Here is a 15,089-nt window from a genome sequence, read left to right as displayed (position 1 = left end):
GCCGCAGGAGCTTATGGGGATGACGGCGGGGAGATGAACCCTGCCCTGGGAGGATCTCCTTGATGATCAAGGTGCCTCCCGTGCCAGGCAAGTATGATCGAACTGTTCGTGTGACACAGCCACCCCAAACTATTTGTGCGCTATTCTGTGGTGATCTCAGAGAATTTTATTTATAGCTTTTTTTCCATTTATTTACTCAAATAATATAAATTTCTTCCATTGTAAATAAAGTGCATTACAAAATAAAATTTGTCATTTTATTTAAAATGTTAAGCAACAAGAGTGTGTTTAAAATTCTCAAATTAAGGTAACCGACAAAAGTTTAGACAACTGCAATCTTCGCGCCATTGGCATTGCGGTTACCTCTCTTGCTTTTTGTCTGACACTGTACAGGTCAGAGGTCAGCAGTACGACCGACAACATCTCAGCTGTTCCTCGATCAACTCTAATGTGGTCGGTAAAGAAAAAGGAGCTTTATCACTTGAAGTGAATTATTTACCTTACTATCTATTTCTTAGACTAGTTGAAGCAATAAAGGGAGATAAACTATTAGACAATTTCGAATTACTTCAAAAGTTTTCCAAGATTTGACCCATACCGGGTAGACGTGGACTGTCACTGAGGGAAAACCACAGCAGAAAAATGACAGAACATCTAACAAGTACACTACCTGCCACTAAGTACGGTGAAGTTTGTGTGTGTGTGAGAGAGAGACATATTTTGCACACTGGGTGTTGCACAACGGTGATGTTTGTGCATTGTATCGTTTAATGTTTGTTTTCTGTTGCTGTGCTTTTTGTTCTTTCTTAAAAAGACTGGTGTTAATGATAATGGAATTTGCATATGTGAGTTTGTAGGCACACTTAAAATACTCGCTCCCCGTCAGGTAGGGGATGCTTATTTAATAAAGCTTTCTAAACACACACTCCTCGCCTACGGCCATACCACGTTGAACACACCGGTTCTCGTCCGATCACCGAAGTTAAGCAACGTCGGGCCTGGTTAGTACTTGGATGGGTGACCGCCTGGGAACACCGGGTGCTGTAGGCAAAACTTTTATTTTTTTTTTAATAGTTTCTGTCTAGTGTGGTAAACTTTAACATGTGGCAACCTCCATCTTCATTCCAAGCATATTTCGATTTTAGGGATTGATGACACGGAAACTTCTCTCTCTAGTACACATCCTGTTTTAGCAACCTTTTATCTGCTGCTTTTAAGCCGTGCTTGTCTTCGTCTTTACTGTGTCAGTGTCACGTTATCTATCCTCAACCATACAACTGTGTTTCTGTGTTCGATCACTTGCTTGCCACTCGACCATCGTGCAACAACCTGTATTATGCGACGTCACACCAAAATCTAGACTAGAGGTTTTAGTTTTGACAAGAGGTCTTGTATTGTTTGGTACACGTTACATGAAACAGGTTGCTGAGCGACGATAATGGCTGCTGCTTTTACAGGAATGTTTTGTTAACTTTTGAGCGATTTTAATATCTGTAGCCTTACAAAGCATATTTAGTCAAACTGTTGGGAGACTTTACTGACAGTAAGCGTAGGTAAATTCAGGTAAGCGGTCTGCTGGTCTCTTAAATGTATAGCCACCTATTGGATAAGTGTTAATAGACGGTAACGGCTGTAGAGGAAAGCCACATGAAATCGTGTACTTACAGTAGCCTGCGAGTTGTGAGTAGGACTGCATGCACGCCGACTTCCTTCAAACGACTCCAGGAAATTCAAGTGGCTCCGCTGTTTTCAAAAGGTTATTATCGCTAAATATCATTTACAACTTTCTCTCCAGCGACTGTGACAGACTACTTGTCGCAATGTCAAGGTTCACCAGTGTTACGCAGTAGTAGTGCAGGTGTCCGGAGTTCAACTCATACTCCTGACAGCAGTACATGCAGGTCAGTACAGTGATGACCATCGAGGCAATAGTACTGGCTGTTATCACCACCGCCGACCTTCAGGGGAGGAGTGAAAGGAAGAGGATGGGATGGGGGAGCGGGTGCACACGGTGGTGCATTGTGTAATGCGAACGTGTCAGGACGCCACCAGGAACAAGCCGGATATCCTTGTAGCAAAGACAAGGGGCACTTGTAGCCTCGGCTCGTAAGTGGCATGCTGGGAAAATGTGTACATATCGGAAAGAAGATATACACTATGTTCACACGCCGTTGAATATTCACAAATACTGCGGGCGACGGAGCGTGTGACCGGGTTACTCATCACAGTAAATAAACAGTCGCCTGACGAATGCTTGTGTCCGAGGTTCACAATTGTTCACACAGCCTGTGCAGCATTTGTACTGAAACATTCAGGAGGGCAACGCAGACTGAACAGCTTGCTTATGTTACTATATATATTGACATGGTTACAGGTTATATGTTCACATGACGTGTCAACGTGTTTCCTTTCAATGCCGACTGTGCTGAATTGAGTCTCAGCTTAATACTTATTCTGTCAGTCTTTCCATGTGCACTAGTGTCTTGTGTCACTCACCCCGTCTGTCAGTCAGGTCCAATAAGTCCCTGGTCCCTAGGTGTTTCTCCAGAAATACATATCATTGAGCTGTTGTAATGCTCTAGTGGGGTGGTGGGTGGGTGCATTTTATAATACCTCAGTGAAAGATACTACTTCCCACAATCTGAGTGATACGCGCTCTTTTCATTCTGGAAATAGAGGCTTACAAACATCAACACGCACGCACAAATAGAGGCTTACATACACATCAAGAAAGAAAAGCGAGAAACCCTCTCCGCTCGTCTGTCGCCACCCGACGCTGATGAAAGTCGACACAGCAGTCTTCTGGAAAAATATAAACAGTTCTTGAAAATCGGAAAAAGAATGTGATAATTTGCGCTAGATAGTTTATACACTAGTATTCACACAGTTCGACAACTATCTTGCATGCTAACAAGGCTATAAGTATTCACAGTCCTAGTGTCAGCGTGGTAACCTAACGGCAACGACTTGAACCCGTTGAACGAGGACTGGTGGTAAGAAATACAAATGTTGCAGCGTTTGGTTGACATTGATGATAGCAGACGACTGTACACGTGTTTACTGATTGGATTGCGGCGGTGGAAGAATGAAGAAAGTGTGGATATGTGTAGTGAGTAATGAATAGGCCATATAAATATATATAGCACAGCTGACACATTTAACTTCCATACAGAAATGTTTAAGGTAAGTGTGAGGTTACCTATGATGGGATTCAACCATTTTCATGTGACATTGTTTTCCAGGGATAGCGCGAACGCAGTCCCATTTTGCAAAAACAGGCATAAACTGCACTGATGAGGTTTCATCCTGGGAGTGTCGTGTCACAGAGCCACCCCAAACTATTTGTTCGCTATTCAGTGGTGATCTCAGTGATTTTTCTTTTTTTCTTTTTTTCCCCACCTATTTACTCAGTATAAATTTCTTCAATGGTGAACAAAGTACATTAAAAAATAAATTTTGCTATTTTATTGAAAATGTTTAGCAACAAGCGTGTGTTTAAAATTCTCAACTTAATGTAAAACGAGAAAAGTTTAGACAACTGCAATCTTCGCGCCATTGGCATTACGGTTACATCGCTTGCTTGTGTCTGACACTATATATATATACAGGTCAGAGGTCAGCAGTACGACCGACAACGTCTCAGCTGTTCCTCAACTCCAATGTGGGCGGTAAAGAAAAAGGGAGCTTTTTCACTTGAAGTGAATTATTTACCTTACTATCTATTTCTTTGACCAGTTGAAGCAATAAAGGGAGATAAAATATTAAACAATTTCGAATAACTTCAAACGTTTTCCTAGATTTGACCCGTCAGGGTAGACGTGGACTGTCACTGAGGGAAAACCGCAACAGAAAAATGACAGAACATCAAACAAGTACACTACCTGCCACTACGTGGTGTATTTTGTGTGTGTGTGTGAGAGATATATATATATATTTTGCACACCGGGTTTGGCACAACGGTCATGTTTGTGCATTGTATCGTTTAAGTTTTGTTTTCTTTTGCTCTGCTTTTTCTTCTTTCTTAAAAAATGCTGTTGTTAATTAATAATTATGGAATTTGTGTATGTAATTTTTGTAGGGACACGTAAAATACTTGCTCCCAGTCAGGTAAGGTACGTTTATTTAATAAAGCTTTCTAAACACGGAGTCTAAATTTTAATGAGAATTTTCCTTTGTCAAAGAGCGGGCGACTTTCAATAGAAACGAAAAACTTGACAAGTCTATGTGTTGGTCACTTAAATGTGCAGTCAGTCTGCAACAAGGCTGTGGACATTCATGATTTAGTGTTGGATAATGACTTTGATGTATTTTTCTTGTCAGAGACATGGTTAAAAGAGATAGGTGATGAATCAGTAATCAAAGACCTTACGCCACAGGGTTATACATTTGCACATAATCCCAGGAGTGGTAGGAGTGGGGGTGGAGTTGGAGTTTTATTTAATGTACATTTGAAATTTACAGTGTTGAAGAGACAAACACAGTACAGGTCCTTTGAGTACATAACAGCAAGACTGATATTTGCCAAGCAGACATTAGAGATCATTTGTTTGTATAGACCTCCTCCATCGAAAAAGAATCAGCTTTCCGATTCTCTGTTTCATGAGGAATTTACTATGCTGTTGGACAGTTTACTCACAACGGAGAAGATTTTTATTTTGGGGGATGTAAATTTTCACTTTGATAGACCTCAAAATAGTGATATGAAGCGGTTGATTGAGGCTTTGGATAGTCATGGTCTTTGTCAGCTGCTTGATAAACCAACTCATAGACTTGGACACATTCTTGACTGGGTTATCACTCGTGCGCCATCAGAGTCACTGGTCAAGTCAGCTGTTGTCGAGGATTTTTTGCTTTCAGACCATTTTGTGCAGTCCTTGGTGACTGATCTTTCTCGACCAAGGCGTAGAACGACATCTGATTTGTGTAGAAATTTGAAGAAGGTTGACCTGAACGCTTTCAGTGAAGACCTGCTTCAGTCAAAGTTGTTATTAGATCCTCCCACAGATGTTGATGAGTTAGCAGAGTTATATAATCAGACTTTACTAGAGCTGCTTGATAAGCATGCGCCTGCAGTCAGCAAAATTGTTGTAGATAGACCAGATTGTGCGTGGTTTTGTGAAGGGGTGAGTGAAGCCAAGAAACAGAGATGGCAGGCAGAGAAAAAATGGAGAAAGACCAAACTTGAGATTGACAGACAGCTGTATAAGTTAGCCAGAAATAAATATGTTTGTGCTGTAAAAAAGGCTAAGTCGCTATTCGTGCAGGAGCAGCTGGAGGCTGCGAGTGGAAATCCCAGAAAGACTTTTGACATTGTGAACAGCTTGTTGGGTAAGAACGGGACTAGTCGGGTTGTTCCTGAGGTGGATGTCAAGTCAGCTGCTGATCAGCTGTTTTCCTTCTTTGTTAATAAGATAAAGGAAATTAGTGCTGGACTTGAGAGTGCAGCTTGTGAGTTGCCAGAGTGTGAGGCAGATTATTCTGTGCCATTTGCTGGTGTTCCGCTGACTTCTTTGACGTGTATTGATGAGAGTTACTTGAGGAAACTTGTAGCGAGATCAACTAAAACTTCATGTGCCTTGGATCCTGTACCAACTAAATTTATTATTCAACTTCTGGACATTCTATTTCCTGTCATCTTGGACATTATTAATGCCAGTTTGAGAGCAGGATGTGTTCCACGGTGTTTTAAGCAGGCTGTTGTGAAGCCCTTGTTGAAAAAAGCGAACCTGGATCCCTCCGACTGTAAAAACTATCGTCCAGTGTCAAACTTATCATATATTCCCAAGCTACTGGAGAGGGTGGTTGCAGAGCAGCTTATGACCCATTTTATTAATTATAGCTGCCTAGATAAATTTCAGTCAGCGTATCGTCCTGGCTTCAGCACAGAAACTGCTCTTCTTCGTGTGACAAATGACATTCTTTTTAGTGTCAACTCTGGCAACTTAGTGCTGTTAGTATTACTTGACCTGAGTAGTGCGTTTGACACCATCAACCACCGCATGCTGCTCCAGAGATTGTCGTCAGAGGCTGGTATCCAGGGCGCTGCACTGCAGTGGATTGCCTCCTATCTTGCCGAAAGATCTCAGAGAGTGATTGTCGGCTCTGCAAGCTCTGAGGCAGTTCCTCTGGTGTGTGGCGTACCACAGGGATCTGTTCTGGGTCCATTATTATTTTCGGTATATGTTTCACAGCTTGGACGGTTCATTGAACGCTTTCAGATGGGACGTCAGTTCTTTGCGGACGATACACAGATTCTCAACAGTTTTCCCCCCAACCCGGCAGTGGCTAGGGTTGCGCTTCAACGACTTGAATCTTGTTGTGTTGCGGTGAAGGCGTGGATGACCAGGAATCGTCTTAAACTCAACGACGACAAGACAGAAGCGTTACTGTGTGGCCCCAGGGCCAGAAGGGAGCAGATTGGCATTAGTGCCGTGCAGGTCGGTGAAGCCTCCATAGCCTTTGCTGACTGTGTACGGGACCTAGGGCTGTTTATTGATGCAGAGCTCTCCATGTGCAACCATGTTGGTTCTGTTGTGGCTAAGTCCTACTACTTTTTGAGGACTTTAGGTAGACTACGGCCCATGCTGACTCAAGCTGCTGCAAACTCACTTGCTGTGGCTACCATCACATCACGATTGGACTATTGTAACAGTGCATTGTGGGGTATACCTGTTACTCAGTTGGATCGACTCCAAAGAGTTCAAAACACAGCTGCCACGATTGTCACCCGTGCAAAGTCGTCCACTGAGCACATCACCCCTATCCTACAGAGCCTTCATTGGCTCCCAATGAACAAGCGTATTGACCACAAAGTACTTTCCATTGCCCAGTCCTGCATGTCTAAAACTGCTCCTGACTATTTGCAGGAGATAGTTCCTCCATACCAGCCGTCACGTGGCCTGCGCTCAGGCTCCCAGTCACGCTTCTGTCTCCCTGCAGTGGAAGACACCAAGAAGCCACTGGAGCCAGGGCCTTCAAAAATGCGGCACCTAAGCTGTGGAATGCTCTGCCATCGTCACTCTCCACCATCACCTCACCAACCACGTTCCGCAAAAAACTGAAAACCCATCTGTTTCTTTCAAGCGAGTCTTAAACTACCAAGAAACACTTCTGTCCATTTTTTTACTTTTCCTGGTGTTTTATATATTTGTTCACTTTTTTGTTCTTCATTTGTTCTTTTTTCTGCGCAATGAGCATTCTTCGGAATGGATACCTGCGCATTACAAATCGACATCATCATCATCATCAACAATCTTCGCCTACGGCCATACCACGTTGAACACACCGGTTCTCGTCCGATCACCGAAGTTAAGCAACGTCGGGCCCGGTTAGTACTTGGATGGGTGACCGCCTGGGAACACCGGGTGTTGTAGGCAAGTTTTTATTTGTTTAACTTCTTTAATACTTTCTCTCTACTGTGGTGAACTTTTACATTGGGCAACAACCTCCATCTTCATTCCAAGCATATTTCGATTTTTAGTGACTGCATGAGGACACGGACACTTTTCTCTCTAGTACACATTCTGTTTTCACAACCTCAGCCCTCAGGCTCTGCGTCCTCGGGGCAGGCTTTGCCTTGACCCTGCCGAGGACCGTGAGTGTCGGCGCTGTGCTTGGCTCTTTGTCGTCTCGCCCGGGGGTGGTTTTGCTGGGTCCAGTCGCTGGTCTGTATTGTTTTCTGACGTCGGGGCAGTCTCGCCTGGTGTGTCCCGGCCGTCCGCAAACCAGACAGGTTGACGCTCTGCCTTTAACTGTCACTAACATTTTGAGCGTATGTCTTGGTACAGTGATTATGGTGGGGATTTTCCCCATGTTCTTTCTCTGTATCTCAAGCTTCAGGTATCTTGTACCCTTGTCGCTGCCGTCCTCGTCTCGTTCTGTCTGAATTTCCTTCACTCTCCCTATTTGTTCGAAGCCCCTAGTGATGAGAGTGTTCTGGATATATGGTGGGACCCAATGGATCCTTATCTCCACCACTGCACGGTCCGCGTGTTCAACATGTGCCGTGACGCCTTGTGGAAGTGTCATGGGGCTGGCCTCAAGGACTGTCGGTACGAACTCTGGTCTTGAAAGAGTGACATTGACTAGGCGAGGGTTTTCACCCTTCCATATGCCGACAATCTCGGCCTTTGGTACGCCGGACGCTATCAAGATGGCGACGATGGCTTCCCTTCTAGTGAGGAGGGCGTGTCGGCCTGACAGGTGCAGCTGGATCGTTGATCTTTTTAGGAGTTCATCGCAGTCTCCATCTTCGAGGGTGAAGGAAACTACTCCCACCTCCGAGAGAGGGATGAAGCCGCCTGGTGGTCTTGTTGCTGAGGTGGTGTCGTTGCCGCCGGTGACGATCTGTGAGTACAAGGAAGGCATGTCTAGAAAATATCAGTGCTGAGACAAGGAGCCCTGACTGGGGCGCTGCTGTGTGGCTGACTCCTCTTGCTGTCGTGGAGTCGACTCTCTACCACCTACTCAGGTGTATCCGGCCTTAAAAGGCCACGATATCGCAAAAACTGAAAAATCGAAGAACAGATACTACACTTTGCAGTTTAGCCTTTTGGCTAAGATCAAAGAACGGGGTACCACAGACGACGAGACGCCGCAGGGGCTTAAGGAGACGACGGCGGGGGAGATTAACCCAGCCCTGGGAGGACCTCCTTGATGATCAAGGTGCCTCCCGTGCCAGGTAAGTATGAACGAACTGTTCGTGTGACACAGGCAGCCCAAACTATTTGTGCGCTATTTAGTGGTGATCTCAGAGAATTTTATTTATAGCTTTTTTTCCATTTATTTACTCAAATAATATAAATTTCTTCCATTGTAAATAAAGTGCATTACAAACTAAAATTTGTCATTTTATTTAAAATGTTAAGCAACAAGCGTGTGTTTAAAATTCTCAAATTAAGGTAAAAAAGTTTAGACAACTGCAATCTTCGCGCCATTGGCATTGCGGTTACCTCTCTTGCTTTTTGTCTGACACTGTACAGGTCAGAGGTCAGCAGTACGACTGACAACATCTCAGCTGTTCCTCGATCAACTCTAATGTGGTCGGTAAAGAAAAAGGGAGCTTTATCACTTGAAGTGAATTATTTACCTTACTATCTATTTCTTAGACTAGTTGAAGCAATAAAGGGAGATAAACTATTAGACAATTTCGAATTACTTCAAAAGTTTTCCAAGATTTGACCCATACCGGGTAGACGTGGACTGTCACTGAGGGAAAACCACAGCAGAAAAATGACAGAACATCTAACAAGTACACTACCTGCCACTAAGTACGGTGTAGTTTGTGTGTGTGTGAGAGAGAGACATATTTTGCACACTGGGTTTGGCACAACGGTCATGTTTGTGCATTGTATCGTTTAATGTTTGTTTTCTGTTGCTGTGCTTTTTGTTCTTTCTTAAAATGACTGGTGTTAATGATAATGGAATTTGCATATGTGAGTTTGTAGGCACACTTAAAATACTCGCTCCCCGTCAGGTAGGGGATGCTTATTTAATAAAGCTTTCTAAACACACACTCCTCGCCTACGGCCATACCACGTAGAACACACCGGTTCTCGTCCGATCACCGAAGTTAAGCAACGTCGGGCCTGGTTAGTACTTGGATGGGTGACCGCCTGGGAACACCGGGTGCTGTAGGCAAAACTTTTATTTTTTTTTTAATAGTTTCTGTCTAGTGTGGTAAACTTTAACATGTGGCAACCTCCATCTTCATTCCAAGCATATTTCGATTTTAGGGATTGATGACACGGAAACTTTTCTCTCTAGTACACATCCTGTTTTAGCAACCTTTTATCTGCTGCTTTTAAGCCGTGCTTGTCTTGTCTTTACTGTGTCAGTGTCACGTTATCTATCCTCAACCATACAACTGTGTTTCTGTGTTCGATCACTTGCTTGCCACTCGACCATCGTGCAACAACCTCTATTATGCGACGTCACACCAAAATCTAGACTAGAGGTTTCAGTTTTGACAAGAGGTCTTGTATTGTTTGGTACACGTTACATGAAACAGGTTGCTGAGCGACGATAATGGCTGCTGCTTTTACAGGAATGTTTTGTTAACTTTTGAGCGATTTTAATATCTGTAGCCTTATAAACAATTGTTATATTTAGTCAAACTGTTGGGAGACTTTACTGACAGTAAGCGTAGGTAAATTCAGGTAAGCGGATTGCTGGCCTCTTAAATGAGTAGACACCTATATTGAGTAAGGCTTAGTAAGTGTTAATACACGATAACGGTTGTAGAGGAAAGCCACTTGAAATCGTGTACTTACAGTAGCCTGCGAGTTGTGAGTAGGACTGCCTGCACGTCGACTTCCTTCAAACGACTCCAGGAAATTCAAGTGGCTCCGCTGTTTTCAAAAGGTTATTATCGCTAAATATCATTTACAACTTTCTCTCCAGCGAACATGACAGACTACTTGTCGCAATGTCAAGGTTCACCAGTGTTGCGCAGTTAGTAGTGCGGGTGTCCGGAGTCCAACTCATACTCCTGACAGCAGTACATGCAGGTCAGTACAGTGATGACCATCAAAGCAACTTAGTATACTGGTTGTTATCACCACCGCCGACCTTCAGGGGAGGAGTGAAAGGAAGAGGATGGAGCTGGGGGAGCGGGTGCACACGGTGGTGCATTGTGTAATGTGAACGTGTCAGGAGGCCACCAGGAACAAGCCGGATATCCTTGTAGCAAAGACATGGGGCACTTGTAGCCTCGGCTCGTAAGTGGCATGCTGGGAAAATGTGTACATATCGGAAAGAAGAGATACACTATGTTCACAAGCCGTTGAATATTCACAAATACTGCGGGCGACGGAGCCTCTGACCGGGTTACTCATCACAGTAAATAAACAGTCGCCATCACGAATGTTTGTGTCCGAGGTTCACCATTGTTCACACAGCCTGTGCAGCATTTGTACTGAAACATTCAGGAGGGCAACGCAGACTCTGAACAGCTTGCTTATGTTACTATATATATTGACATGGTTACAGGTTATATGTTCACATGACGTGTCAACGTGTTTCCTTTCAATGTCGACTGTGCTGAATTGAGTCTCAGCTTAATACTTATTGACCGGCCCGCCCGCCCACCCGCCCGCCAGCCCACCCGCCCGCCAGTATATATACTATATATACAGTACAGTCAAATCTCCCTACTATGCCACCTACCGGGACCGAGCAAAAGTGACATAGTAGCGAGAGTGGCATAGTAGTGATCGAGGGTTCGTAAAAACAGCTTTATTTGTTCAAGTTACCCGTCAGTCCAAAGCAGGGTGGGCAATTAATTTTCCCAAGGGGCCGCATGAGAAATTGGGATGGTTTTAGAGGGCCGGACTAATATAGTTAACTCAGTTTTACCCAATACTGTATGTATAGTATATATACTGGCGGGCGGGCCGGTCAGAGACAGGAGGCCTTTGCCCAGGTCTGGTCCAAAGCTCTCAAGAATCGTCGGCTTCGCTAGCTCTCCTCTCATTCTCCCCCTCACCTCTTCATCCTCCACCCCTCCCAACCACATCCAACCACCTGGGCTCCGGTGCATAGGCGGTCTTAACTTTTCGTCTTAAGATGCCTTGCTTAACTCGCTTTTCGTCTTGGCTAAGTTCACGGTCTCAATCCTGTTGCATGAGCGAGCTCAGCCCCTTGCTTAGCTGAGAAACGGGTCAGGTCAGCGCGGCGGTCGAGGTGGGCGATATAAATAAATTCGTCCGGGAGCGGCCTTGCCAACCGTATATTCCACCAATGAAAACTGCGCTACAGCGATGGTGCTGAGCCGCGAAATTCGTCTGCATACCATGGCTGAAACGAAGGAGAGATGTGCGACAGCGAACTATTAGTCTTAATCGAGGAGGTTACCAGGGAGAAGAAGAGGCTTTACCAGAAAAAGAAAAAGATGAAATAAGAAAGAAATGAACGAATTTAAGATCTTCCATAATTTCATTTCGATGTCGTCAAAAACATCCATCAGCAGACAGGGGGCCACCAGAAACACCCGTGATGAAAGGAGAAAGTGATAAATATTTTGGTAGATGATTTCTTCTGAGAACTGATGGAAGGCATAAACATCGAAGGTTGGTCTTTTTGTTTACCTGTGTAGACTTTTTTTTTTTACGTCTGTGTCATCTGCAGAAAAAGCTCTAGATACCGAGAGAATGCAAATGCAAAGCCTATAGTCAGCACACAACAGCCAGTTTGAAAATAAGTATTTCCATCCGAAATACATTTATTTAAAATAACTAGATACATTTCTGATTTAGTTTTTGTTACAGGTGGTGAATCATTTATACGCTGGTTCCTCCAGAAGTCTTTCATGATAGGGGAGAGTAATAAAATAATAATATTGACATATATAGGAGGTGCAATATAGAACACTCCAGTTCAATCTTCTAATTCAACAATAGAGATGCTTTTGCTAGAAGTATATGCAGATTTATTATTTTCATGCATAAAACAACAATGAATTGAACATTTCAGATGATGATGTTTTTCAAATGGGAAATTTAAAAATGTACTTTATATCACAGATATTCTGATGGTATTTTTGAACAAAACATGAAATATTAAGGAAAAGCCACCAAGGTTTTTGTACTTTAGAGAGGGCGGCTACATATAATTTTCCACAGCTGGCTTAAAATTATAAATTGTTTAATTCAAGTGCCAAACACAGACTATGACATAATTTGGGAGATGTAGCAGCAGGTTTGTCTTTACATCCACAGTCAGTTTGGACATTTAACAAGTTTTAACTACAAGTCTAATGCATGTTACAGTACCAGTGTTCTACAGTTTAGATTCCACTAGACACTCAGCTTCTGAATGACAGATTTGCAGTGTCTACATTCTTAAACAGTTGCAAATAAGATGTTATGAAGTTTTGAAATGGCTACACTTGAGTCCAGTGAAAAGTGCTAAATATTAACTCTAAAGAGAGAAACATGTCCTTCACAATCCTACTAGCAGCATGTAGTAAATATCAACATAATTGCTTTTTACTAGTTACTTGGCATCACAAAGAATAACAAGCAACACAATAATCTATTTATATAGAAACCTTACACAGAAGAGTAATTCAAACAATACCTTTACATAACCTAATGCGATGGTAAGTACTCAGTGCTCCCAAGTAGAAGTGTCATGAATCAATTGTTCTAAGAAACATTTCTTTCGTGCAGCATGAAGACCACACAGAGAGCCATACAGCAATATTCAAAGCCATCAAAGCGGCTTAGGCCTAGACAGCTGCACATTTCTGAAAAAATCTTTTTGACTGTCAGATAAAACACACAAGGTGATGTACCAAGCAGCCAGAATTCCATCCGTCAACTGGGTCACCCGAAGAAAGCAAAATACCTGATGATACAAAAGAATGCACAACAAAGATAAGAGAACGAAAAACTTTGTAGCTTCTGGACAGTGAACTTGAATCTTGTTAAAAAAGAATTGCAATTCATGGAAATCAAAATAAATCTGGCACAGGCTGAGATAACAAATACTAGACGGAAAAACAGATGGAAAATGGATTGGTAATGCCAGCTGCTGAAAGTGTTCACCAACTGATTGGGGTGGATGTTGCTATTCAGCCAAAGTCAAATTGAATAATAATGTGACCATTCAGTTAGAAATTATGACAGCACAATGGAACACATGATGATTTTTGCTGCTTTGGCAGGGATGTATCTGAAGTCACAAATATATTCTGAAGTATGATATAAAGGGGAGGAGTTTTTTCCTTGTCTGCATTTAAAAAAAGGGAAACTAAGCCAGTCCTCAGCGGGTAGCCACTGTCTCCCATATTCATCCCATGTCAATGCGTCAGCCACTACAACTTGCATTGTGCTTGTAGCATAAAATTGTAATGCCACCATCACCTGCAAAAGACATAGGAAATATTATTGACCTCAATGATTTATATATTTTAGTATTCACATCTAAACAAAACTGTCCATTTTAGTTAAAAGGACGATGTGAACATTAACCTATTATGATTATCTATCTCTTGAGCCACATGCTTACAACTTGAGACATATTGCAAGGAACTGCTGTCAAATTGATAAACATGTATTAAATCAAACTATATAAGAGATTCTGGGTGCTCTGCTACTTTATTCTGTGTTGTTTTACTTAAATACAATGACATCAATTTTTTAATAATGCTAAGGTTAATAATACTCTAAAACAATACTTGGAGCACAGTGGATGGGCCAGAATTGTGCGTCTGCTCATATGACCCAAGTACAGCAAACTGAAATTTTTTGGATTATTGCTGTCACCAGAGTGAAAGTAGAAAATTTCATTACTTTATTGCAAAGTTCAAGTTTTTTCCTTTCCAAATATGTATAAGTTTTGTGGTCTCATGTTTACCTGAGAGCAGCAATAATAACAACAAACATCACCCACTGTCGTCAACACGTCTTAAGTTATACGCCATTGTTTTGTTATGTAATTATATTTTCATGTCATTCTAACATTATTAAATATTTTTAACGTAATGCTGTCAATTACACTTATTAATTATATATTTATGTAGTGGCGGTGACTATAGTCTTACCTGCAACAAAGGCGGAATAGAGCCTTTCGTTTAAAATGATGGTCGAAATCATTTTCCACTGTCATGTTCGCTCGACGGAATCAAAAACGATGAAACAAATCGACGTCATTCATATCAAATGGATTTGATGGATCGCTGAAGTAGTGAAAAATCTGTATTTGTCAATGGTATACGCAGAGCAAATCAGTAAACAACACGATCAAGCGCCACTGTTACTACGAAAGCCGCCGTGCGGTCATGCGTAAGCAGCGTGTCGCGGCTAAGCAAGGAGTTAAGCTTGGGGGGGACCAGTCTCAAATTTTAAGACTAAGACCGCTTGCTTAGCGAGTTGAGACCGCCCATGCACCGCGCTTAGCAGGCGTCTTAGGTTAAGACAGCGTGCTTGGCTTAACTGCGGTCTTAACTCGAGTTAAGACCGCCTATGCACCGGAGCCCTGCATCCTGTCTCTAGTCGACCCCCTCACACCTTCCCTCTGTCACGTGGATGTCACCCGGCCAGCGCACCACCCCCCCCACATCGCCAGCCTCCACCCTCCCTGTGTGC

At 42.9% G+C, this 15,089-nt stretch overlaps 1 protein-coding gene, 3 non-coding genes and 1 pseudogene across 12 annotated transcripts in view; 3 read left to right on the top strand and 2 right to left on the bottom strand.

The window, feature by feature from the left end:
* LOC112555198 overlaps window positions 1–15,089 on the bottom strand; it is a 60,631-nt gene that overhangs the window by 11,441 nt on the left and 34,101 nt on the right. For 3 of the 9 annotated variants that reach the window (XM_025223472.1, XM_025223475.1, XM_025223481.1), the window contains exon 1: window positions 1,666–2,097. The exons of 4 other annotated variants lie outside the window; for them this stretch is intronic. Coding sequence is in view for 1 of the 5 variants with exons in the window: in XM_025223481.1 (XP_025079266.1) it covers window positions 1,666–1,696 (31 nt within the window). In the remaining 4 variants the exon portion in view is untranslated. Of the gene's footprint in view, window positions 1–1,665; window positions 2,098–10,271; window positions 10,746–15,089 lie in introns of those variants that run through there. 2 more of the 9 variants (XM_025223470.1, XM_025223469.1) reach the window with 2 other exon arrangements.
* LOC112555972 lies at window positions 932–1,050 on the top strand. Its single transcript, XR_003097572.1, has one exon. It is a non-coding gene; the product is annotated as a 5S ribosomal RNA (ribosomal RNA).
* Window positions 7,258–7,376, top strand: LOC112555974. The gene has a single exon (XR_003097574.1). It is a non-coding gene; the product is annotated as a 5S ribosomal RNA (ribosomal RNA).
* LOC112555988 lies at window positions 8,492–8,688 on the bottom strand (annotated as a pseudogene).
* On the top strand, window positions 9,521–9,639 carry LOC112555975. The gene has a single exon (XR_003097575.1). It is a non-coding gene; the product is annotated as a 5S ribosomal RNA (ribosomal RNA).

Source organism: Pomacea canaliculata, linkage group LG14, assembly GCF_003073045.1.
Source record: "Pomacea canaliculata isolate SZHN2017 linkage group LG14, ASM307304v1, whole genome shotgun sequence".
NCBI classification, from domain to species: domain Eukaryota; kingdom Metazoa; phylum Mollusca; class Gastropoda; order Architaenioglossa; family Ampullariidae; genus Pomacea; species Pomacea canaliculata.
This window is presented reverse-complemented; position numbering and strand designations above follow the sequence as displayed.